Consider the following 25,025-nt stretch of genomic DNA (forward strand, 5'->3'; position numbering starts at 1 on the left):
CGGAGACGTGGCTGGTGGAGAGGCTACGTGCGGAATTGCGCTCTCCTTGCAGCTGCCGCATCAGCTGAAGCGTCCAACTCAGCAGCGCCGAGACCGGGGTCGGATGGCAGGGACACTGCGGAGAGAAAGCGGCAGCAATCTGAGCTTGGTAAACCGCCTTATTATAATAATTATGCGAATATTAGCGATTACCTGTCGTCTGCAATTTAAAAGCCGTCATCTTATGTTTGGCAACTTTGTTCTAGCGGTACCGCCCGAGGGTAGTTATTCAGTGAGTGAGTGATTCGAATCATGTGCTTCATCGATCTTTTTTTATGTACATTATTATTATTTTAATAATAATAATAACAATAATAATATCAAGCTTTTTGAAACTGAAAGCAAAGACTGTTGCAAACATTTTAGCAGCCCAGGCTTACTTGTTTGACACAAACTTGAAACTACTTCCTACTAAAGTTTTTTTTTAAAGTAAGTACTGAGAAGTATTGTTATTCGCTTAATATTCGAGCCGCACATTTCAACACGACGTGCCACAGTTTCGACGCTAATTTTGTTTCTTAATCCAATTGAAATTTTTTACTTCGGAAATATTCATGCATTCAGTGTACTGAGACTTGTTAAATTGCATGATGATGTGCAATAAATAATATAAAGCAGTGCGTGTTGCAGGATGGATGGAACTGTGTCAAAAGGCTAAGTTATTCACATGATGTAATGGGCTGCAGTCTTTTGGGGACAGAGAGTTATATTTACGTTTCCACAAGTTAGTTTCCGATGCTAGAAGAAATTTTAATAACCTTGAAAAACACTTTGTATCATTATGATGAAATAAAATGTGATTTCTCTCCCCTATTCTTCATGCTGCCGCTACGTGTAAGTCCTGATTCGCCTAAAGCTCCAGAATGTTTTTTTTTTTTTTTTTTTTTTTTTCCCCCCCCCCCATTTCTTTTCTTGAGTGGTTGAGTTGAGATGTTAAATTGTGTAGAAGTCACTTTGGAATGTGGATGCCAGGCGAAGCTCCCTGGAGGCTTAGTTACCCGACCCACTTCTTGTGGCCACTCTTACTTCAGTTTAATTATAAACCTTTACTTAATTGACATCTCTGTCCCAGACAGCTTACACTGAAATCATTGTAAAGTTGATTATCCTTCCGCTTATACACCACGGTATTTGTAGCGGTACAAGGAAAGTACCTTGAGTACTTTAAAGGGTACTGCTGAAGGAATGGGATTCTGTTGAATTGGGAACCTTAACCGCTATACCACCTGCAGCCCCTAATGCGCTGAGCTATTAATGTATAAGTGGCTTTTTACAGAAGGGTTCGCTAAATCAATAAATGTAGGAATTAACAGCAAATCTTACCTTTTGTATCTGTATGTATACAATTTAATGGAATGCAGCAAAAATCTGTGCTAAGCATATAAGTAATTATATTAGTAATTGTCAGAGTCCCTCAAAATCATTATTTTTCTCTGCTTTTTACCCTAAAAAAGTTGCCACTTATAGTAGAAATTTATGGCTTATTAGGCACATAACACATCTTAGGTGTGTTATTTTGGTGCAGTATTTTCCAAAATAGTACACGATAAGGTTCGTAAGTACAAAATAAAGCTTCCTCCGTACTGCCTTTATTGCTTTTTTCTACATGTGCATAATTCTTTATTTACTAGACTACTGTGATTCCAGTCTTTGTCCAGGTTCTGTCACTTACTTTTTTTTTTTTTTTTTGCCTTTTTTACCTATTGTCAGCTTGTGTGCCAATGTGGCCTCCTTCAGTTTCCTTCAAGGTTTAGTTCTCATTTATTCATTCATCCTCATAATGAAGTATGTATTGACAATTAGTACTGATAGCAACAGTAGTGTTATTAATGCTGCTCAAAAGTAGGATCCTTTTGAGGTTTGTATGCATAAGGTGCAGTTTTTTTTCATGGCTGGAAGGAAGTGAAACTTGACACTTGTGTGTTGTACTCTTTTGTTGCAGTGCCCAGGTCTGTGCTGACTGTGTATGCCACCCACCCTAAAGAAACCATGAGACTGCGAGCTTGGAGCCCTGGCTGGGGTTTAGCTCTGTTGCTCAGCTTTGCTGCCCTATCGTGTCTTTCCTCGGCGACGTCTAGCCACCGTGCCAACGCTAAAAAGATGTCCCACGCTGCTGTGATGCAGGCAGCTGCAGCAGGCTCGGGTACCTGGTTTGTCGAGGAGCTACTGGGACTCCGAGCCCTATCGGAACTGTTTGTCGGCGAGAAGGGAGAAGCCTTTCTCTGCTCCCTTATCGGTTCCATTATTGTTGGGCTCAGCGGGATTTTCCCCCTTCTAGTGATCCCCATCGAGGCAGGAGCTGCCTTGAAGACTGAAGGTAGGAAGCCAAACTAAGTGAGGTGTACAGCCAGGCCTGGTACTGGTGCTCACATAGAATGGGAATTTTTGCCGGTTTTGTGTGGCTGTACCTGTAGCTCTCTCTGGATATGTTATCCTGAGTGATGTAAAACCATTTACACAACACACCGTTTAAGACACACGCTACAGGCAATTTAGACTCACCAATCCGTGTGAAATGCATGTGATTCCAAATCCACAGCCAAGGAGGTGTGAGTTACCTCCATTACCTGCTGTGCCATGTTTTGCTATTCATCCACGGGCATGAAATGGAAACCAAAGATGTCTTTGCCACAGTGTAACACAACAAAAAGAAGGATTCTCTACATAATGCTTGAGAAGGCCCGCATGTGACTAATATAGACAGTTATTTGATAAATGTTCAGAAATAAGGATAAAGGTCATCATAAGGCTTTACAAATCAAAGATGATTTCAGAGTTCTGTTTTTTGAATATATAAATGCTTTGCGTTTCAGATTTTTAATGATGGATTCCACAGTAAAAAAAACCAAATTATTGGTTTAGTATAGGTCAACGAATAGGATTAACATTTAAAGCCTTTGCTTTGTAATCTGAAAGTTCCCAGTTTGGATTCATCTCCTGCTGTTCTATGCTTGATAAAGTTATTTACCCTGTATTGATACAGTAAGAAGACCCTACTTGATAAATGAGCCAATCAACAAGTTGCTTGTTGCACAAGCCTCATATTGTAAGTCGCTTAGAGAAAGATGTTGGTTGAATAATCTTTGTCATTCACACTGAATGACTGTGTCAGCACTATTTCCAGCATACTTTTCATTATCTGTTCTTTTCTGGATTTTGATGTTTAAAGGTTGTTGTTATGTGATTGATTGATTGTATTTTTCTTCTTCTGAAGCTTTTTTTTTTTTTTTTTAAAAAAAAGATTTTGATATGAAAAATTAGTTTCCTCATTTATTTATACAGAAAGTAATAAAAAGAAACACTTAGATGGTACGAATGGCCAACTGTTTGTGCAAAACAGTAATTCTTGAAAAGCTGTAGACTTACTGAAATTCTACATTAAAATGTTGATACTGTTCGTGATAATAGAGAGTTCACCGCATTTTTTCATACTCTGCCCTCACTTTTTTTGTGTGGTTTGATCATAAGGTAGTCTATTCTTTATTTTTTAAATAATAAATTGACAGAATAGGATCGTTCTTCATTAGACCCCCACTGATTCCACTGTGTTACTGATGAAATTAAGGAGTATGATAAGAAATCAAGTTGAATCATCTTAAATGCACTCTTCAGTGTAAGAATTAACCCACTGAACCTTTGCCTTTCAAAAAACGTATATTTAATTAAATCAAGAAATGGATTACGCTTCCTGAAGTCCAGCACAGAAGCAATCCATGGTATCTTAATCTATTTGAATTTGCCATATATTTAAATTATAGGAGCTTGTGCTATTGTCAGTGTATTTGTGTAATTTCCAGTCATTGAAATGCTTATAATCAGCAATTCACAGATATTTGCAATATTTCCATTCAGAAGGAGAAGCTCTGTACCTGTGTGAAAAAATGGATAGTGTTTTTAGTCAGAGGTGTGTGATGTCAGCATTTGTGAGACCCACATGATGGAGCTTAAGTTTACATTTACTAATTATGTATGTGGCCCAGATATTTTGTTATTCAACCTCTCATAATGACCATCAATATTGTTCTGTTTTGACTTTCACGTTCCCCGTTTCCTCTTTTATGGAATTGCATTATCTTTTTTGTTTTTCTCTTCTCTCTTGTATCTCTTATTGCAATTATGAAATTGCATTATCTCTTATAGTTTCTTGTCTAGTCATCATGCATATCAGAATGATCCCATATGCATTTTTTTCCATGTCTCTGTGCAGAAACATAGTGATTTTGGGGTAGGAAGCAAATGGAATTGGTGGTGCTGTATTGCTTGTGGTAAAAGGAATCCACAAGTAATAGACACAATACAACATAGTAATGTCATGTATTACCTTTTTAGTTAGTTTTTGTTAGACTTCAGTAGGGTCAAGCTTATCATTTATAAATTTTTCCAGAAACTGTCGTTCAAAATCGTAGGAATTGAGTAACTTTGCATTCTTTCAAGAAAATTTTGTTTATATTTAAGACTTACTACGATTTACTTAAGACTATACTTAAGTATCATACATCTGCATCTGTGTCTCTTTCTGCTAATGTAATGGGCACATTGCATTTTCTATGAGATGTATGTCATTTTGGAGAAAAGCATCTGCTAAATGAATAAATGTAAATGTATTTGTAGTGAACAAAGTTAAAAAGTCCTGAACGTGTCCAGATCCAAAAGACAGCTCGGTTTTCTGCAAAACAACAGTTCTGATATCTCTGTCTTTTTAGGGCTCAGTTTATGTTTGCTGCAAGTATAGACAAATATATCTTAATATATTTTGCTTGCTAGATACATGGTTTCTGATGCCTATATCTGTGTTTTGCTGGTGGAACATGGTTGCTACTTGCTAGCAAGTGCTGGCAAATTTGATGAGTGATGCACTTTACAAACTGCTACTGTCGTTCAGTTTACTTTTATGTATGAATTCATTTCATTCTGCAGGGTGCCTTGAGTAAGGGCAAATTACAGTGGCACCAACTTGAATGCTGAAATCAGGGGTGATGGGATAATTGTCTATAATTGATTTGACTGGCAACCATTTGATGCAAGAATAAAAAGAAAGTGCCCCCAGTGAAAAGGAACAGGCTGAATTCTGACATTCTTCATTTGCAAAATGTAAATCTGTGCCTCTTAACTGGTGCTAAAAGTTGAAAATTGAAAAGGCTTGAATTTCACAGAATTTCTGTTTAAAAATATGAAAAACTGTACTGAAATTCTTTTAACCTTCAGAGCAAAGATAATTGTGTCATAGATAAGGGGTTTGGGTTTGATACAGAGCAGTGTGTTGATAAGAAGAAACAGAAAACATGTATAATACAGATCCTGTTAACATGAAACATAAACATAATCCGCTTGGATTCCATTGTGTGGGAACTTCCTTGATCTCTTTTCCTCACAAGGTACATTAAATATCAGGTTCTTTTACCATCAACAGATACTCCGTCTTCTCACTAAGGTCAGTGCATTGATGGTAAACTCTGTACATCACACATATTTGGCTGATAGTCACAAAACAGCAGTGACTTAAGAGCATTGCTGAGCCACCATTTAAATAGTAGGAGAAACACTGATATCCAGTGTTTGTCTATTGTAGCTCTATATAAATCCCCAGCCTTCCTTGCCAGTGAATAGGTAAAGCTCACGACGAACCCACCACTGAACAATTGAACACGCACAGAACACACGTGGCCAGTTAATAAACACCAGGATTGGCTTTTCATTGACAGCAGGGCATAATCGTGATAACAGGCCTGAAAGAACCAAACGGCAGCTTTAAACAAACGCTGCGCAAATGTCTGACATACAAATTTCTTTTTATTCTCCGATGATGCAGACATTTCCATGACGCAAGCTATTTTTAAACATCTTTTTAGGCTCGCACATTTTTCTTGGTCATTTCTGTGTACGTTTAAAATAAACATACTTATCTATGTACATAATACAGTATTCAGTAGTCTGGAAGCATATTTTGGATTTAAATGAAATTTCAAAATTGAAAATGGGATCGCAATTTATTGTATGAATTTTAATGTGTTTTTCCAGTTTATGCATGCATGTGTCTGTGAAAGTTAGCAGATGACGACGGAGTACTCGTGCCTCGACAGCTGCCCTAGCCGATAACGTAGACATTAATGATTCTGACATGGAGGTTGCTGTTTCAAAACCTTATTTCTGCCATTGCCGTGCTATCCTTCAACGAAGTAGTTGTGCTGAATTTCTGCAGTGAAAATACCCTGCTGTGTACATGGGTTAAAAAAAAAAAAAATGATGTCACTGGAAAAAAGGATGAGCCATATGAATAAGTGTAAAAAGTAGCATTCTTCTAAAACAGCAGCTTACTGCTCCTGGCATTCTGAGTTGGATCCAAAGTTGTGTTCATTGTCTCCTTCTGCGAAGATGCACAAGCTTGTATATTGAATTCAGTCAAAACAGAGATTCTCTCTTGCCAGCCGTTGCACGGTTATGTTCATATGCCTTTGCCGCCTTGTTCTTGCCTCTAGCTGGCTGCCAGAAGCTGAAGCAGCTGCTGAGTTTTGCCATTGGGGGTCTCCTGGGGGATGTGTTCCTCCACCTGCTTCCAGAGGCGTGGGCCTACTCCTGCAGCCCCGGTAAGTGGCCACCAACCCCATCCTGTTTCTTCTGGCTCAGCGCTCTCTGCTCGCTTTCCCGTTGCCTCTCCCTTTACCCAGTTCCTTGCTGGAGAAACAGGTGTACAGCATAAATTAACTGTGCTGTAATGGATCTCTTCCTCTGGCTGTGTACTTAACAACTCGGATGTACTCCTGGGTGTTTGAACTGGGTCTCAGAATAGCAAAGTTTAAAAAAAAAAAAAAAAAGAAATGAGGTGGAGACAAACCTTTCTTTTGTTGCCATCCGATGCAAAAGGTCTGTTGGGTATATTACAGATTTACATTACATTGCTTTATACAACATATTTCTTACACTCTTACGTGCACATTTTCAGTATGTTAACTAATGTATATGATCTGTAGCGCCTGCAGTAAGTTCAAGGCGACTAAGTTGTATATACAACAGCTAAATTAAGACGTCAGATGGAAAACCAGTACTTTTACACTTTTTCTCAAAAATGACATTAACACATACATCTGTGCTTAATAAAGGTGTAGCTTAAAATAACTGAATGCTATTTCACACTAATGATGTTGATACTTGATGATGCAGAAATATGCTGTCATTACAGACACAGTACTGAATATATACAGTATATATGTGCTTATGAGTTGATGATATTCCAGAAAGTCAATGATATATTTTAATTTGTTAGATTTTATTGAGGGGGTGCAGTGGCGCGGCGGGTTTGGCTGGGTCCTCCTCTCTGGCGGGTCTGTGGTTCAAGTCCTGCTTGGGGTGCCTTGTGATGGACTGGCGCCCCGTCCTGGGTGTGTCCCCTCCAGCCTCGCGCCCTGTGTTGCTGGGTTAGACTCTGGTTTGCTGCGATCCTGCTTGGGACAAGCGGTTTCTGTGTGTGTGTGTGTGTGTGTGTGTGTGTGTGTGTGTGTGTGTGTGTGTGTGTGTGTGTGTGCGCGCGCATGCGCGCGCGTGCGCGCACATGCATGTAGATTTTATTGCACAGCAACAAACTGTAGACACAGTATTATTGAAGTTCTTTTGAGATAATGATAAACCAGGAAGTCAGTGATTAATATAATTCTATTTGGATTTCTAAGATGAATGCTGTGTGTGTGTGTGTGTGTATATAAAATATATTATTTTGTATGCTTTTTTTACTGTACTATATGTATGTGCAGTCCTACATAGAGAATATAGTAAATACTATAGAAAGTTGGACTTGCTTTACTATATATATAAATAAGGTTTCAGCTCAAGAAAAGAGGAATAATTTTTCACCGTTTCACTTTAATGTTAACCTGGACTATAGATGCAACAAAATACTGTTGTAATGGACAAAATGCTATACAAGCACTTATGAGATGTTGATATACCAGGAAATCAGTATGCGCGTCTAAAAGATATGTGTGACATTATTTAAGAGACTGTTTTTTATTACATTGTATTCTACATATTTTTAAGCATAAGTCTAAAATATAGCGCATATATGGTAGGATAAGTTGGATGTGGTTTACTATACTATATTGCTAAGCAATACCCGCGATGCGCTGGTGTCCCATCCAAGGTGTAGTCTCCCTCAACGATACGCCCAATGATTCTAGACTCCGGATCACCGCAACCCAAGGACAAGCAGTTATTGGAAAAGGATGGATGGATTCCAATACTGTATTCATCGGCTTAATAAAGATGTCAGAAAACATAATAATTGAGCACTATTTCACTCTACACTAACACTGACAGTTAGTGATGATGCAGAAATACGTTGTCATTACATACTCATACTGCATATATGTATACAGCATGTGCTTCTGAGGTAATGATATTCCAGAAAGTCAATGATATATTTTAATTTGTTAGATTTTATTAAAGCTTTCAGTTTTTGTTACTTTTTTTAATAATTACATTTGTAACAATCACTTTTCATTTTAAGAGGACAGAACATATCCATCTTTAGCATAGATTACATAACTAAATGTACCTATCTTAGTTGACCTTCATTCTCTTCTGATTTATGTTGTTTACATAAGGTACACATCTAACTGCCAGTGCTCTATTTGTCTTCTGATGGCTAAAATTGCACTTACTGCACATAGCAAGAGCTGTAAAGTTATGCTCAAGAAACAAAGCAATCCATAAACACTGATGAAGGTGGGTACCCTTATTTGGGGGGGGGGGTTCATTTTTATTGCATTCATATGAAAAAGCTTAACTCACATGTATATTTACAGATATTTTAGTATTTAGTTTTAGTTTTTTCATTGTCAGCTTTTCTCTTCTTTTTGGAAGGGAGGGACATTTTTGACTGTTTTTGGAATAGTTTACTAACTAGCAAAGAGGCGGAACAGTACGGAATTTCATGATTTTGTCAGGCTTTGCAGCACGCGTGACGAGCATCTGGGTAGCATCTGTCAACAGGGGACAGGGCAAAGAGCAAAAGCCGTGTCCATCCATCACTTTTCATTAACTGCTTGTCCTGATCAGGGTCATGGGGGTCTAGAGCCTATCCCAGAGTCATTGGGTGCAAAGCAGAGGAAGGGTACACCCTGGACGGGACACCGGTCCATCGCAGGGTGGCCACACGTGCACACGCTCACATTCAACAGACAGTTCAGCGTCTTCAGTCCACCTGAACTATATGTCTTTGGACTGTGCGAGGAAACTGGAGCACCCAGAGGAAACCCTGCAGACACGAGAGGAACATGCAAAATGCACACATACTGGGCCAGATTCGAACCTATGTCTATTCGAACCTAGGTTTCGTGAGGCGGCGGTGCAACTTGCTACGGCACTGTGCTGCCCAAAGGCCATTTTCTATTTGAGGAATTTGAACTGGGTGAATTTTTGTTCACAAACGGCTTTTTTTGCAATGATGAATAGATTTTAATTTTTATTTTTCAGAGTCAGCTGTAGGCTGGATAAAAATTATTTTTTGGCCAGGCTTGCCCCACGGGAACCACATGAAGAGCTGTGGTGTGCATGATTTAGGGGAGTTGTTCAGCTTTTTGGCTGCCTTTGGTCTCCAAGTCCTTGTGTCTCTCCTGCAGAAAGGGGCCATCGACACCACCGGACCCAGGGCCTGTGGGTCATTGTGGGCATGTTTTCTTTCCTCTTCCTGGAGAAGATGTTCCCAGATGAGGATGGCCAAGACGAGACCTCGGTAAGTCCCAGACTGCCACCGGTTCTGTCTTTCCGAAGACTTGTCTGTTGCCCAGTCTTACATTCGACTAAGTGGCCTTTGGCTTTGAGTTTGATTTTCACCCTGCGAGCTACATCACACTTTGTTGATTTTATTTCTCAAGGTTAAGAAAAGGTGCTCGCAGAGAAACGTACTTCTGCACTCCCTCCTATTACCGTCTTGCTGTGGAGGATTGGAATGCTTAGGCTGCTGTTTTTTTTTGTAGACTGACGTTTTTTTTTTTTTTAGAGTATAAATATATGCAAGCGCTTGCTGTGCGCTCCCCCTGATGACCCATTTTACCGTAGTTCTTCCAGACACCTCCACTCTCACTGCAGGTCACACCTCCGTATGGACTTAAGCCTGTCAGACCCGTTTGAACGAATACAGTCTCTGATCTGTCCAGTGCACTGAATTCCAGCCTCTGACATGTGAGAAGTAAACACAGCCTTTTAGCGCATCAGTGTGTTTTCCAACACTGCCTCTAACACATACGGTGCGCTGAAACGCAGCCTCTATCCACGCAGCCTCCAGTATGTCAGATACGCTGAAATGCGGCCCCTGAGCTGTCTGCTTTGCTCAAATGCGGCACGGGTGCAAATTGTTCAAGACAAGCTGGCAGTGTTACGCAAGGAGAGACGCGCGCTAATTCAGGCACATTCAGGAGCGAGACCTGCCACGGCTTGTCTGCGCAACGCTCCGAGTATCTCTTGCTTCCAGGCACAAGTTTTCCCGATAGCTTCGGATTCCCTCCGCACTTACTGATCGTTCCTCGTCCTTTCTTTTGTAACCGGCAAAGCAGTTTTTCATGCCGATATTTGAGGTGGGGATTGGCTTTGAATATTAAGCGTGGGCTCTTTGAAGGCCAGGGACAGGAAATAAATACCTCCGGGGAAAAGCTGTAGCGCTTGTCACTTTGAAAGGCGCTGCGGTGCGCTGCTCTCCCCTGCATTTTGTGTGACCAATTGGAAAGGCAGAGGAGTGCTCAGGATCACATGTGGGGGCTCTTATTCTCTGGTTCAGCACACCCAGAGACGGGCCATGCAAGTCTCTCAAAAGATATCCCGCGGTTTCGTTCGGATCTTGTCCAGTGGTATGATATTTTTAGAATGAAAATAAATACTTCCTTTACTGAGACAGACTGCCTTGTAACTAAATTAGTCTGAAGCGCATGGCATATAATGAACTGAGTACTTTGTAGATTGGTACCGTCATCAGGTAGCACTGAAATACCAAGTGTTGGCACCATGTACTCAGTGGGCCCAGGTTTGAGTCCCACCTCATGTCGTAGTACTTTCAAGTAAAGTAATTGCCCTAAATTGCTTCGGTAAGAGGGAAAAGCGAGCCGGCTGAAGGTGCTTGTCGGTGAACCGGGGGCCTAACCCGGCAACACGGGGCATAAGGCTGGAGGGGGAGGGGACAGACCCTGGACGGGACGCCAGTCCATCACAAGGCACCCTAAGCGGGGACTGGAACCCCGGACCTGGCCAAGCCTGCTGCACCACCACGCCCCCCTGCTGGAAAACAAACAAACACACACGCGCACACACACAGCTGTGTAAATGGATAAATAATTGGAAATTCCTTAAGATAGATAGAGGTAAGTGCCAGCAAAATGAAGAAAAGTAAATGCAAGTAACCTGTTTCAGTTTACCTGCTGAGATGGTTGTAATTTCTAATTAAGCGCCATGAGAAAATATCTTCACTGAAGCAATATCTCTTGCATAGGAAGGAGTCATTTCATCCTCATTTTCCAGTCCTGGACTCCTTTAATAACAAGTAATGCTTCTTGTGAATGACTCATATTCAGCAATCCTTAATCTGTCCTCTGCATTGAGCAGGAAGTGCACTTGTGTCCACCCACTGGCTCCGCGAAACGCTGTGATTGATGGGCCTTGCAGGCACCAACCTCTTTCCAGCTGCTGCTGGTGACTGGTGTCCAGGCATTAACTCTGCCGGGCTATTTATAGCATCGGTCGTTAGGCGGTCGCTACTGCTGCCGCCGCCGCCGCGCAGGCTTGAGTGTGTCGCTGCGGCGTAGCTTGATTATACTTCCTCAGGTTAAAGTAAAGACAGAACATTTGACGAGTGGAAAAATGCCGTAGCTGTTTTTTGCACGCACGTCATGCACGCAAGGCGATAGTTAAGATACTCTTTATCTCATTTGTCTCTCCTGATGGGGGAAAAACTTGGCTCGTTTATGCAAAGCTGTATTTTGCGGTTCTTTGTGCTGCCTGCTTACGTTTCCGTTTACCTTTATTCGTTTAGCGGGCGCTTTTCTCCAATGCGACGTACATCTCGGAGAAATATAAAAACCTGCTCGCAAGGTAGTGCTCATTCTGGTTTCTACTGTGTTATTATTACGGTAAATAGAATCTCTGTCTTATTGTTACAGCATAAACTCGTCCCTTGTTATTCCATCTCCCGATATCTGGTTGTTCACGTATCCACAGTTATTAAAACCGCTTATTATTGTTCTCTCCGGATTTTCTTATATCCGGTTTGCTACACCGGGAGCGGGCCCTCAACATTTGAACTGTCATGATAACCTGAGACCGCATTTCAAAATTGCGCCAAGCAGCTGTGTGGGAAAGAGACTAAGGCAACGCATTCCGGGAACTGCAGACCCATCATCTTAGCTATTTTCTGGCACGCCGTGGTCGTTCTCGGCCGCTCGAGCGTTTTGTATGCTTTTTTGCAACATCGTGCTTTAATTTTCTCGTTAATCATTTCGTTTAAGCATTTGATCAGTTTTCGGCAACAAATTCATATTGACAAAGGATAAATGTACTTGTAGTATTGCTGTCTTTTTGATAGCACTAAGATGATTGGGGGTCGTGTATGCGCAGAACCTGTCAATAATAGTTTTTTACTTCCCAGAAAGTCTAACGTTGTACACTTAGCAACTTTGAATTATGTGGACTGTCTCTGCTGTGCGGATGGACAGTAAGAGTTTCCAGGCCACATTATAAAAAGGAATTTTCCTTTGCATTTTATTCCACGGGCTAAATATAAATGGTTGGACTGAAAAAGGACTGGGAAGTCTGCTTGTCTGCGATGGTTGGGGAAAAAAGAAAGGCATGGGTGTGGTGAAGTCTTTTGTGAGTCAGCGTTTAATGTGGGATAGGAGTGATGAGTTTGTGTTTTGGCACTTATGCATTGAAGTACACGTAGATGTAGGTTAGTTTTAGCTTGATTTAAGTTAACCTGTTAATCATAGGTGTGTTCGAAGGTCCATTTTCAACTGAACCATACTGTGACTTTACCTGAAATATGACTATATTAAGCTCTTTGGTACTGATTTACTTAGACAGGCATCCATTGTGCAATGAGCCTAAAGACAGAGACCAGGGTTCTTCAACTACATTCTCATGAGGGACAGATTATAAAATGTAGGGAGGGCCAAACATTTTCTGAGCAATTCTCAGATCTCAGCACTTACATCAAAAGAAGAGCAACACTAAGGATAATACTGTTTGTCAAGGGTGTTTGAGTTATATTGATATTTAAATTGATATGAATCATGCACACACAACCTAGTACTTAGCACTTAGTATAGCATCTTGAAAAATGCACTAAGGGATGGTGCTAAGGGATTTAAGTGTAACACAATGGGTTGGACTGTCACGCCCTTGGTATGTTGCTTTTCGTTAGTCTTTTTTCATATTCACATTTTTTATAATCAGTTTTCATTTAAGGAAACAACATACCCGCAGCAGCACGGGTTCCATAAAAATGAGCCTGTCAGTTGATTTCATTCTCTTTTTATGTCTGCTGTATCTCTTTCGCTCAAGGTATGTATCTATCAGTCAGTGTTCTGTAGACACTGATGTATGGGGGAATAAATGTTTGTTTTTATTGCGTTCATTTGCAGAAAGCTTGACTCGCACATATACAATGTAGCAAACCCGCTGGGCTTAACCGGACCTTGATACGAACCAAACGCTGCTTTTGTTTCAGTATTTGCAAGTAGATATTGCTCAGTCCAAAAATTATTAAACTGTCTATTTTCATAGTGAGAGACATTTTTGGCTGTTTTTGGAGAAATTAACTAACTAGCAAAGAGGCTCTCGTCTCCCTGCATTGCCTTCCTGTAGCTGCCCGGATCAAATTCAAGACTCTGGTTGTGGTCTACAAAAGCATAAATGGAACTGCTCCCAGCTATCTACAAGACTTGATCATCCACTACACCCCCCTACCAGACTGCTACTCTCCTCCACCTCTGCCCGCTTGGTGGTCCCATGCACAAAAGATCCAAAAGCACGAAGGTTCTCGGTTCTTTCTCTGCCTCGATGTGGTGGAACGACCTCCCCCCTCACTCAGAACTGCTGAATCTCTGTCCACAACTCACCTCTTCTGCACTCACTTCTCCCATGGTCTCTTAAGTTCACGTAATGTGTAAATATTCATGCTCTATAACTTTTAGATCATAACTATATAACATCACTCTTGAGGTCATAAACCTTCACGCAGCTACCTGTGTAGTGTCATGTAAATGTTTAAAAAAGAATTATTAGGAATGTGATTAGGAACCGTCAACATTCGGATAAACTTTTATGCAGCTACTCGTGCGTGAAACTAACTGCTTTTGAATCGCACATCTGCATCTAAGTCTCTTTCTGCTGATATAATGCACACATTGTTTTTTCTGTGACATGTATGTTGCGTTGAAGAAAAGCCTCTGCTACATGAATAAATGTAAATGTATATAAATGAGGCAGAATAGTGCAGATTCTTGCGATTTTGTCAAGCTTCTGAGCACGCATGTCAGAATCGTAGAAGCGGGATCTGACAGAAGGGGCAGCGCAAAGAGCACAAGCTGTTTCCTATTTGAGGAATTTGGACAGGGTACATTTATGTCCAGAAACTGCTTTTTTGCAGTGATAATTGCACTTTAGCTGATTTCGATTGTTAAAAATTAAAGATAAATTATTTGCGGACTGAATTTGGCCTGCATGCCTCCACTTAAAGAGCCCTGATATAGAAAGCCCTGCTTTATACTATAATGTACCAGGTAGGCATTCAAGGAAAATATATTGGGAGTGTTGAGTGGTGCATAACCATTCTCACTGTCAAAACATTCTCTCTTACATTATAGCTATTTAAATGAGACCATTACCTTGTCCCCTCAAGTTTTCCACATCTGATTCCTAATGCTGCTATTTACATTTCCATTTATCTGTTTATCTAGCAGACACTTTTCTCCAAAGCAACCTCCAATGAACTCTATGTAGTGTTATGAGCCCACACACCTTATTCACCGTGGTGACTTACACTGCTAGATACACTACTTACACTGGGTCACTCATCCATACATCATGGATGTAATACTGCTATGACAAGCAGTATTAATAGTTGCCAGAAGCTGCCAGATATAGAGTATAAAGTGTTTGACCTTCTCAGTTTGTAATTCTCCTTTCATGCTGTTTTGTATACATTTTTGTATTTATATCCGTTGTTTTAATGCCATAATTAAAGCAATTATAAATAGATTTTATAGTAGTCTGCATCTGTTAATAATGCATGAATGCTAGGAGGCACAGTGGTGCAACAGGCAACTCTGGTGCCTCACAGTGTCTGGGCTGTGTGTTTCAGTATTATATCTGTCTATGTCTAGTTTCTCTTTGAACATATTGTATGTTGCGCATACTGTATTTTGTATCTGTAAGTATAGTAAGGCAGTAGTTATAGGTTTTATATTTTCAGTCTATTCCTGTTTCCATATTTTTGCATTTATATTGAATATAACATTTCTTCAGCTGGTAACACAGTGATTTTATTTGCAGTATTTGTGTAGTGTTTTGGCACCTTTATCCAAGGAATGCAGTGGTACATTTGTACAAAATTTGTACAATGCAAAAGTCGTTATAAGTCTGGTGTGATAGTCCCAGATGGCATATTGTGCCGCAACAAACAGAGCATCAAAATAGGACAAAACAAAAGGATTATATAAAATTTAAATTATAAACAAAGGCAAGAGCCAACAAATTATAATTAGCAAGCTATTATAGAGAATCTAGGGTTAGCAACACAGAGAAATATAACACTGAAGAATAAACATTTAAGGAGTTCTAAGAAAAGTTGAAGAAATGAGTGTCTCTCTTGTTCATGGTAACTGTTTTATGTAGTTATAGCGATTATGATGCAGACACTAATTTAACGTTTAAAATTCTTCCCACTGCATATGTTTGCGAGTTGTCTTATACTCTAGTAGTTACTAGCATCATAGGGGACTTTACCAGTATCAAGAGCTAGGAGCCTAGTAGACACTCATAGCCACCAGGGGGCGGTAACAAGGAGCTAAATGTGTTGGAAGGTTACTGGTCTTAAATGGTCTCTCCTGTGGTATGCACAGTGTTCATAATCTTTTTTGTACTTTAGTATTTTTATATCATGATGTATCCCATTCTAATTGTCCTAATCATCACAGTGCATTGAGACTTTTTTGATTACATTTACATTTTTGTGCCGATGATGAATGGAAGTGCAGTGGAATCAAGGCCAGCTTGTACATTACATTTATTCACTTAGCAGACACATTTCTCCAAAGCAACTTACAATGGATACTATGTAGTTTTACCAGCCCACACACCTTATTCACCGCAGTGACTTACACTGCTAGATACACTTCTTACAATGGGTCACTCATCCATAGATACAGCTTGTAGCAACCGCACGCACACTTTCCAAAGCAAGAGAGGAATGGAAGTGGTTTGCCGGTGTTGTTTTATCGGGATGAACATGCAAGTTCTATACATTCAGAGGTGGACTCAAACCCCACACTCACCAAGCCACTCAGTGGCACTGATTTTACCCACTGCACCACCATGTCCCCCTGTGAATGAGGTGTTCAATGTACAGTTATAAAATACCCCCGCAACCTCAAACCCAGCATTTTCACAGAGTGGTTGGAAGTCTTTTGTGCCATTAAGTGAGAAATTAGCATAATAGCTCTGACAAATGAGGCATTTCTTGCGAAGAGCATTTCCAGTTGTTTGCGTGAGTCTTCTGTGTGGGAGCATATGGCCTCTTCTCGAGCGCTGGGTCTCTGGGGCATGACTCGCTGCAGATGGCTGCAGCTGTTAGTATTGTTCTGTCACAACCCATGTGTAGAAAGGCTCTGTTCTGCCAAAATTAACATACACGTTTGTCTCTTTTCTCTAAGTTTTTGTAGAAAGCGCTAGCATTTATGCTCTTTTTTTTTTTTTTTTTTTTAAATATATTTGCAGAAAAATTCAACGATGGGTGTACTGTTCTGTTCTTTATACCACTTCTGCATAAATCTGTTTGCATTAAGCAGTTATATATGCAAGTTTATAAATATATGTAAAATATATTTGGGTTTTTTTTTTTATTTTCAAATGTTCAAAACTTTTGACAGACATTTGTTATCTTAAAATATCAAGTGTTTTTTGCAGTTTGGTTCCTCAACAGTAGTCTTGCTTAACTGTAAGTTGTTATTATATACAGTATGTTTTGTCCCTGTTACGACTGCTGTCTTCACCAAATCCACTCGCTTAAGAAATATAGTTAGAAAGTCTGTCTGTATTTCTGCACTGACCTAGATCTGCTCGTGCACAAAAGTCAGTCCCCACACTAAGTCTAGTTGCGGACAGAAGAGCATCCCCCGGGGGGCGTGGTCTACACACACCAATGGACACGGTCCCGACGTCTGTCATCTTGCTGCGGTGCCAAAGAAAACCTCACCCCACGCAGCGGAAAAAATAAAGGTGAGATAAAATCTGTATCTGTTGCACATATAAGGTAGAGATTTCCACATTGTTTTTTTATTTCCCCCATTTGGTTTATGCTTTTGCCATATAGAATATATTTAACAGATCCTTGTGTTCTGTGGAATACCTGCATTTACCTTTTTTTGAATAAAACTTTTAATTGTAAGGCATCGTACTTAGTATCACCTTAAAATAGCCGTTCACACGTTTCAAACTAAGAGGCCTGTCTCTGAGGTCATTCCAGTATAGCACAGCTATATGAGCTCCACCTGGAGAATTATTGCCATAACCATCTCTCACTTGCCTGGTTTCTTCCCCTACATCAGAGCCAGAGACCAGATGGCTGTAGTCTCTGTAAATAACTTCCATTGAATTCATCTGTTTCTCAGTCCAGTTGGCAGCATTGTGGTCCATGACAGAGTACTGTTTTCTTCTTAACAGAAGAGCCCTCTGGGAAAGACATACTCATATAACCAGGTCCCATTACACTCCACAGACAGGCTTTTTTCACAAAGCTTTCAAATCTTGAAATGCCATTGAGACTGAAATTTGTGATGTAAGCAGCATGGGACACCAGTTAGTTTAATTCCGTGCTTGGTTTAGTATCAAGTGGTGTGGTTGTGGAGAAGTGTTTGAATCTGACAGACAAGTGGATATTTAAAGATTTTGTATTGACAGACAAGTGGATATTTAAACCTCCTGGCCAACTGCATCGACAACTTCACTCATGGCCTGGCAGTGGCCGGGAGCTTTCTCGTCAGTAAAAAAGTAAGTACCTCTACTGGAATCGTATTAAAAATAGAATACGAACATTTTCTCATCGATCATATTATTTAATGGTAACATTTGATTGGTAGATGAGCGCTAACAGACAAAATCCATCATGGTCATCCTTGAGCAGGATGAGTCGGATTGGATCGGGCTGGATTTTGTTGCGTTGCGTAGACATTCCTTCTGTTGGATACTAGTTGCAGTTATTTGTTATAGTAAATACATTCTTTACATTTCTACGAGGAGTATATTTCTGAAGAGTTTAATTTTGTGAATGGTTTAACACTAGACTAGAATACAGAACACAAAGTGAATAAATTGCACAGAATTGGGTTTCCAGGTAAACATTGTTTTAATATAGTGGATAATGGATGGAATTGCCTCTCATTGCATTGTACATATTTTCCATGGGATGATGTTTAACAGCACTACCAGTGCAAGGGGCGAGGATACAGGGAACTTGGGGGGATAAGAGTTGTTTACAGCCCTCTGGAACCGAGTGCATTTGTACTGAAGACTAAATCAAGTTGACATGCCTGTCCACCAACCGCTGTTTCAGACTGGTGGTGGAGTAAGAAAAAGCATTTTCGTTTTTTATTCATGTCAAATCTGCACTAGCCTGGGAGTGAAAATGGCTATTGCGCACATGCACAAACCTGGAATGTGAACTAAGAGAAATGTAGTTTCCGCTCAACCCCCACATTAGCTGCTGGTATCGCTGTGTCTCCTAGGTTCCATGTATCAGAGCAGCTTACCTAATTGATTTGCCGGAAGCAACCTGCTGTTGATGAGGTCTTGTCTAACTTTTGTGTTTGTAGGTTGGCATCCTGACAACATTTGCCATTCTCCTCCATGAAATCCCCCATGAGGTAAATAAATGCTAGACTGCCTCTTTGTTTTCTTGTAGCGCATTTGACATGGGAAAACAATTTAATTAATTTGTTTAGTTGTTACTTTAGTACTTTGGAGTTATCTGTAGATCTTTTCTTGCATGAGTTTGACATTTACACTGTTGGAAGTGAGGGCTGGGGGGGAATGCCTCAAGTTTCAGTTCCAAAATGATGGCAGACAAGAGGAAGGATCAGTGCTTGATGTTCCCTATAGGCCTCAGGCCTCTAGTAATGGAAATATAGATTTATTTTCTCTGCACGTGGCCCTCTGCTGTCTCTTCACTTTTATTGTAACAAATGGTGTGAAATAGTGAAACCCATCCTTACGGGAGGCACTGGTCAGTGAATGCAGAACAATGCTGAAGTAATTAAATACTGAGTGTTAAGTAGCCTTTTTACAGTGTTTATTTTCAAAAAGATAAAAGTCCGGTGATCCCCATAGGTGTTACGAATCCATTTTCATCCTAAGAATTAGCAGTCCTGTGTGTCATAAGGGTTAGGCATAGGGTGAGACTGTGAAGGGATATGTTATTTTGTGATGTTTCTGTTTTTTTTTTTGTTATTTCAGGTGGGGGACTTTGCCATCTTACTGCGGGCAGGGTTCGACCGCTGGAGGGCAGCGAAGATGCAGTTGTCCACAGCCCTGGGTGGGGTGCTGGGTGCCTGCTTTGCCCTCTGTGCTCAGTCCCCCAAAGGAGCAGGTGAGACTCCAAAATGCCAGGTGTGGAGGTGACTGGTATTGCTGCAGACCCACCCCCTTTTCTCCCTTGTTTTTCCCTCTGTGACCGTTTCTCTCGAAGTACTCATGCACATCAGCTTGTGCTTTCACACACCCGCACGGGGTTGCGGCAAACTAGAGCCTAACCTGGCAACACAGGGCGCAAGGCTGAAGGGCAGGGACGCACCCAGGACTGGACGCCAGTCCACCGCAAGGCACCCCAAGCAAGACTCGAACTCCAGATCTGTCACATAGCAGGCCCTGGCCAAATCCACCACACCACCACACTCCCCCTGCCCTTCTCTTTTCAGTGTGTTTGTATTTAATACATAAGTTTTATTTTTATGGCTTAATAGATACCTAGTATACAGAAGATGCATGGAAACTACTAAAATTTAAGAAATATATATATATTAAAATGTGAAAGAGTTCAGAGTAATTTACTTTGGGGGTGCAGTGGCGCAGTGGGTTGGACCACTGTCCTGCTCTCCGGTGGGTCTGGGGTTTGAGTCCCGCTTGGGGTGCCTTGTGACGGACTGGCGTCCCGTCCCGGGTGTGTCCCCTCCGGCCTTACGCCCTGTGTTACCGGGTAGGCTCCGGTTCCCCGTGACCCTGTATGGGACAAGCGGTTCTGAAAATATGTGTGTGTGTAATGTGTTGCATTGACAATATATTCTTTTTCTAATGCTGTAACAAAAAACAAAACAATTGTCAGAAGAAATTGCATTTGCAGATTTTTTTTTTTTGCAGTCAGTTAAAAAAATAATCTTTTAATCGTATTTACTGTATGTCACACCTTAAAATGTCGCAAGCTTAATAACAAATATTAACAAAATTGGCAATACAGAACCTACCCACTGGGGTTTTGTGATTGGTACTGCAGTTGTATCGCTAGTTGCAATCCTCTCTTTCCTTTCACCATCAAATCCAGAAAATTCTACAGCCTGGATCCTCCCTTTTACATCTGGTGGCTTCATCTACATTGCCCTAGTGAATATTGTTCCAGATCTTTTACAGGAAACTAACCCCAGGTAATTTGGTGTTATGTTTGCATTTGTTATGAGCATGGAATTCCAGCTTCAAAACAGATTTTACCACTAAATTTAGCTATTTGCCCTGACCGTGTTAATTATGAACTAATAGTTTTAACCCTCTCCAGGTAGACGTTGCAAATTAGCATCAACTGGTACAGCGTTTTCCTACTGCTAGCACTAATTTGGCCCTAAGAGGATTAACTCGTGACTTCCTGTTTGTGATTATTCTATTACGTTTCTTTTCATGCTTTTTATGTTTTGTCAAAGTTTAACTACTGTCCAATAGGGGACGATAGCCTTAAATTTTGCAAATCTTTCATAGCTTGAATGAATTCCATTTCTTTTATTTCTGTTTATTCTTTCAAAACGTTCTTTTGTCATGGCTATTTTTTAATCAATTTTAATTAATTCAAGTTAAGTAGATGTCAGTATAAACACATGCAGCCCAGTGCAAGCAGCAGTATCTGACCCTGCAGGATTTCTTAGCTAATTTCCTGGCACATGCACTGATTACGTTTCCTTTTTATGGCTAAGTAAATTATTATGTAATGTACTTAGACCAATCAGACCAGTTAAGGTTTTTTTTTGGCCTGCACTGAAAACTCAGAAAAAAGCCATTCAGGAAGCTACAGAGACAGAACGGTCAGAAATAAGATAATATGGAGCCAAAGACCACATATGTTTCCTATATCAATGCTGTGTTCTCTTGTCAGGAACTCTCTGATGCAGATCCTGTTGCTATGCTGTGGCATCGCTGTCATGGCCTTCATGACAGCCGTGGTGGACTGAACCACCACAACCACTCCCCTACGTGCGCTATTCTGCACAACCGAAAAGACATTTCTTTTTCCTAGCTTTAATGACTCCAGCAGAACTGCCACCTCCGAGACTCAAAAAGGTGACTTGATGGGTGAATCGAACAGACAATCGGAGGCTCACGGACCTCAGTTTTAATGGTACGCATTGAGTCCCTTCTGGCACCATCCTTCAGACCCGGGAGGTCTCCAGGCTGATGGAGAGGGGCAGCAGGAGGGAAACAAAGCTTGATGGAGTGTGTGGTGCATGCATAGAAATCCGCGTGCTTCTTCCTGCTCATCCAGCGTAACGCGACGTGGCACCCAGCCCCCACAGGACTGCTGCTGAATTTAACAGCCTGAAGAAAAAGGCAGGGTCCACCCTCACAAGCTAATCCCTAATCCCTCATCTCTCTCTGACATACAGTTACCACTACATGGACATTTGGACCAAATCTTCTCCTGTACAAGTACAGGCTTTCAGTAATTCATTTGCAATGTTCACACTAACACGTACTACATTTTAATATTAGGACTAGTGCCTCGGTTATTGATGTAATGGGTTTGTCAGGAAGGCATTCATAATCATGTTCAGTCTTGCAGCTGTTACATTCTTTGCTTTGTGCTATGTAGTTTTCCGCTCTGTTTTATAAGGATTCATATTATATTTAAGTGTTTCTGTTACGCCTCACTGTGGTATTAAATGAATCAGAATACTTGGAAAGCTGAGCTCACATCTCATTTGCCACTGACAACATCGTTCATGAGATTAGAGGTGCTCATGAGTTGCTTTGATGCATGTGCATGGAACAAAGTATTTTACTGGGTATTACTCCATACCTTTATAGATAACTAGAAGGTGTGAATGTGTTCCACTGAAGTAAGTTAAGGAGATGAAAAGCTTTAAATAAACAAAAATGCTATTATTGCTTTTCTCTACTTTGTTCGTCACACGTCTAAGATGAATTGTCTAACACATTCACTCCGAGTAGGATACAGCTTGTACTTTGATTCAGCCTTGGAACACAATTACCCCGAGTGCATCTCTAAAGCTGATTGTTGAAGGATTTAAAGGCAAAGGCAACCTATGACACTGACAAGGAATGCAGTTCCATGGTTTTGTCTTTATCAATAGCGGTGCACAGGACTTGAAACAGCTTTATGTAATGGCTACCTCCGATTCCTGCAGTTCCCTCTGTGTCTTTCATAGATTTCGAACCTATGCACCTTAAGTTGTGTTTTTTTTCTATTTGGATTCGTACAGACTGAAGTAAGGTTTTAAAGGAATATTTTTTTTTTTTTCCCTCTCTTATGGTTGTTAAATATGTGTATTTAAAACAGTTTTGAATTGAATATGTTTGAACTGCAGATTCTGGTAAACAGCAGCTGATGAATTACATTTTGATTGTTGCACAAATACAAATCCCAATTACACTAATATAACTAATATTTCATAATGCTTTATGCAAGTACTGTTTTCACAGTGGTTCATTCAGTTTTCAACCAAGGGACTGTAGTAGTGATGAGCTAGCATATCCCTTTTAAATTATGCCTCATTTATTTAATTGCAATTGCCCATCCTATGGAACTAAAATAGTTTTCTTTGTTGACCAGGCTGCACCTTTTCACGTAGTTAATATACGCATTTGCTGTAACATGGTTTACTTTCTACAGTCTAGTGCTGGCATAAATGTCATAAGGGAACTAGGGGGAGGATATTGATTATGGGTTCACACTTGCATCACAGTCCATTTCGGTAGGGTGACGTTGCCATAACGACTCCCCTCCGGGTCTCCTAGCTTAGTCATCTGCTATCGAGCGCTCTACCATGCTCTTTATGCACGAGCTACACTATTGTATCATCGTATGCTGAACCAGACAGCACACCACACAGTCCAGTTTTTGGAGGTTTTCATACACGTGCCTTAACTACATGTAATCCGCAAAGAATAAAAATAATAGCTGTGTTCATCTATAAGGGATTCGGAACTTAAAGCAGGCTGTTGCTATTTCAAGCATATTGTTTATCACTCTAAAATTAAAGGTATAATTGCAGAGATTTTATTTTTTTCCCAGTTTTAACCAATATGTGATACTAAAATCTCTAAATGTGTCTGCATAATCAATAAAATATTTCAAATGGAAAAATAAATTTTGACATGCTTGAGCTTTTATTGCCACCCCCTGGTGAGCACCTCTTTCACTTCTGCTTTTCTTATTTGTTTTTTACTTCCTAAGACAAGGAGCCTATAAGTTTACCATGTTTGGTGAAAAAAAATATCCAGATATTAATGCACTGGACCTAGGTCTTATTGTATTATACATTATGATATACTAGCAGCATAAATAGACTGATGGGGTGCTTTACATTGGAGAAGTTAATCAGATGTAAAACAGGCATCTGTCAATTATATTTTCAGTATGGCAAATTGCAATTGTTATACTAATATGCTTTATTTACATTTTGACAAACCTTATTTTCCAAGATCCTGCAACCCTATCGGATATGGATCGATTAGAATTTGCAGTGCTTTACAATCTATACTTGTGCAGGATTCTGTGATGCTGCTGTTCATGTCTTCCAGGTCTGATGATCGCTGAATGTTTTCCAGATTCCTTTCAGCTACAACATTTAGGATTAATATGAAGTACAAGAGCTTCTCTTAGCGCAAAACTTTGTCTAATGTGCTTAGGCAAGACCCACATACAGATCCGAGAGAGAAACATTTTCTAAGTGCTTTCAAATTTAAAAACTCTTCTGGATGATGACTAAATTAATGATTCTTCAGAATTTGTGCAACTAATGTGCCTACAGTTTTACCAAGGAGTTACTAAGTGTAATTTTCTTTTCAGTCCCTGTTACAGATTTGGATGAATCAGAATTAAATCAGCTGTTATCACTGTACTTCAACATGATTACTGATTTGAATCACGTTGCATTTAGTGGGGTAGGCGGGTCATTTGAGAGGTTGTGTCTTGACTTTAATTACTTGGAAACCATTCATTTAGGAGTCTTCAACATCCTCCTTGTTCTGCTAGAAGTAAATATTTCTGTGAAGTTTGCAATACATTTTAGCAGATCTCTTTAGTGATCTTCCTTCTCAGTACACTATGCCTAACTTGGAATTACATCTCATTTCTCAAATCCAAGGATCCCAAGACTTTGCAATAGTGGCATGTCTCCAAAAGCTACCTCCACAGCATCAATTATTTCACCTTTCTTGGGTTATAGTGGGTGGTGGAGTTAAACCTGGAATACAGTGTTCTGTGGATTTTAGATCCATTAGATTTGTTTGACTGCAGA

At 40.3% G+C, this 25,025-nt stretch overlaps 1 protein-coding gene across 2 annotated transcripts; it reads left to right on the forward strand.

Moving 5' to 3' along the window:
• On the forward strand, nt 1-23,832 carry slc39a13 (solute carrier family 39 member 13). 2 transcript variants are annotated; one of them, XM_018763143.2, is made up of 10 exons: nt 1-148; nt 1,982-2,356; nt 6,516-6,623; nt 9,651-9,763; nt 17,347-17,511; nt 18,193-18,282; nt 19,104-19,154; nt 19,744-19,876; nt 20,825-20,924; nt 21,641-23,832. In XM_018763143.2, the coding sequence occupies exons 2-10, from the start codon at nt 2,029-2,031 to the stop codon at nt 21,714-21,716; spliced, it is 1,164 nt and encodes a 387-aa protein (XP_018618659.1). In that variant the 5' UTR covers nt 1-148; nt 1,982-2,028; the 3' UTR covers nt 21,717-23,832. The 2 variants fall into 2 exon arrangements, with proteins under 2 accessions (XP_018618659.1, XP_018618658.1); XM_018763142.2 differs by having other exon boundaries at nt 21,782-23,832.
• Nucleotides 23,833-25,025: the final 1,193 nt, after the last annotated feature.

This window comes from Scleropages formosus, chromosome 11 (genome assembly GCF_900964775.1).
Source record: "Scleropages formosus chromosome 11, fSclFor1.1, whole genome shotgun sequence".
NCBI lineage: Eukaryota > Metazoa > Chordata > Actinopteri > Osteoglossiformes > Osteoglossidae > Scleropages > Scleropages formosus.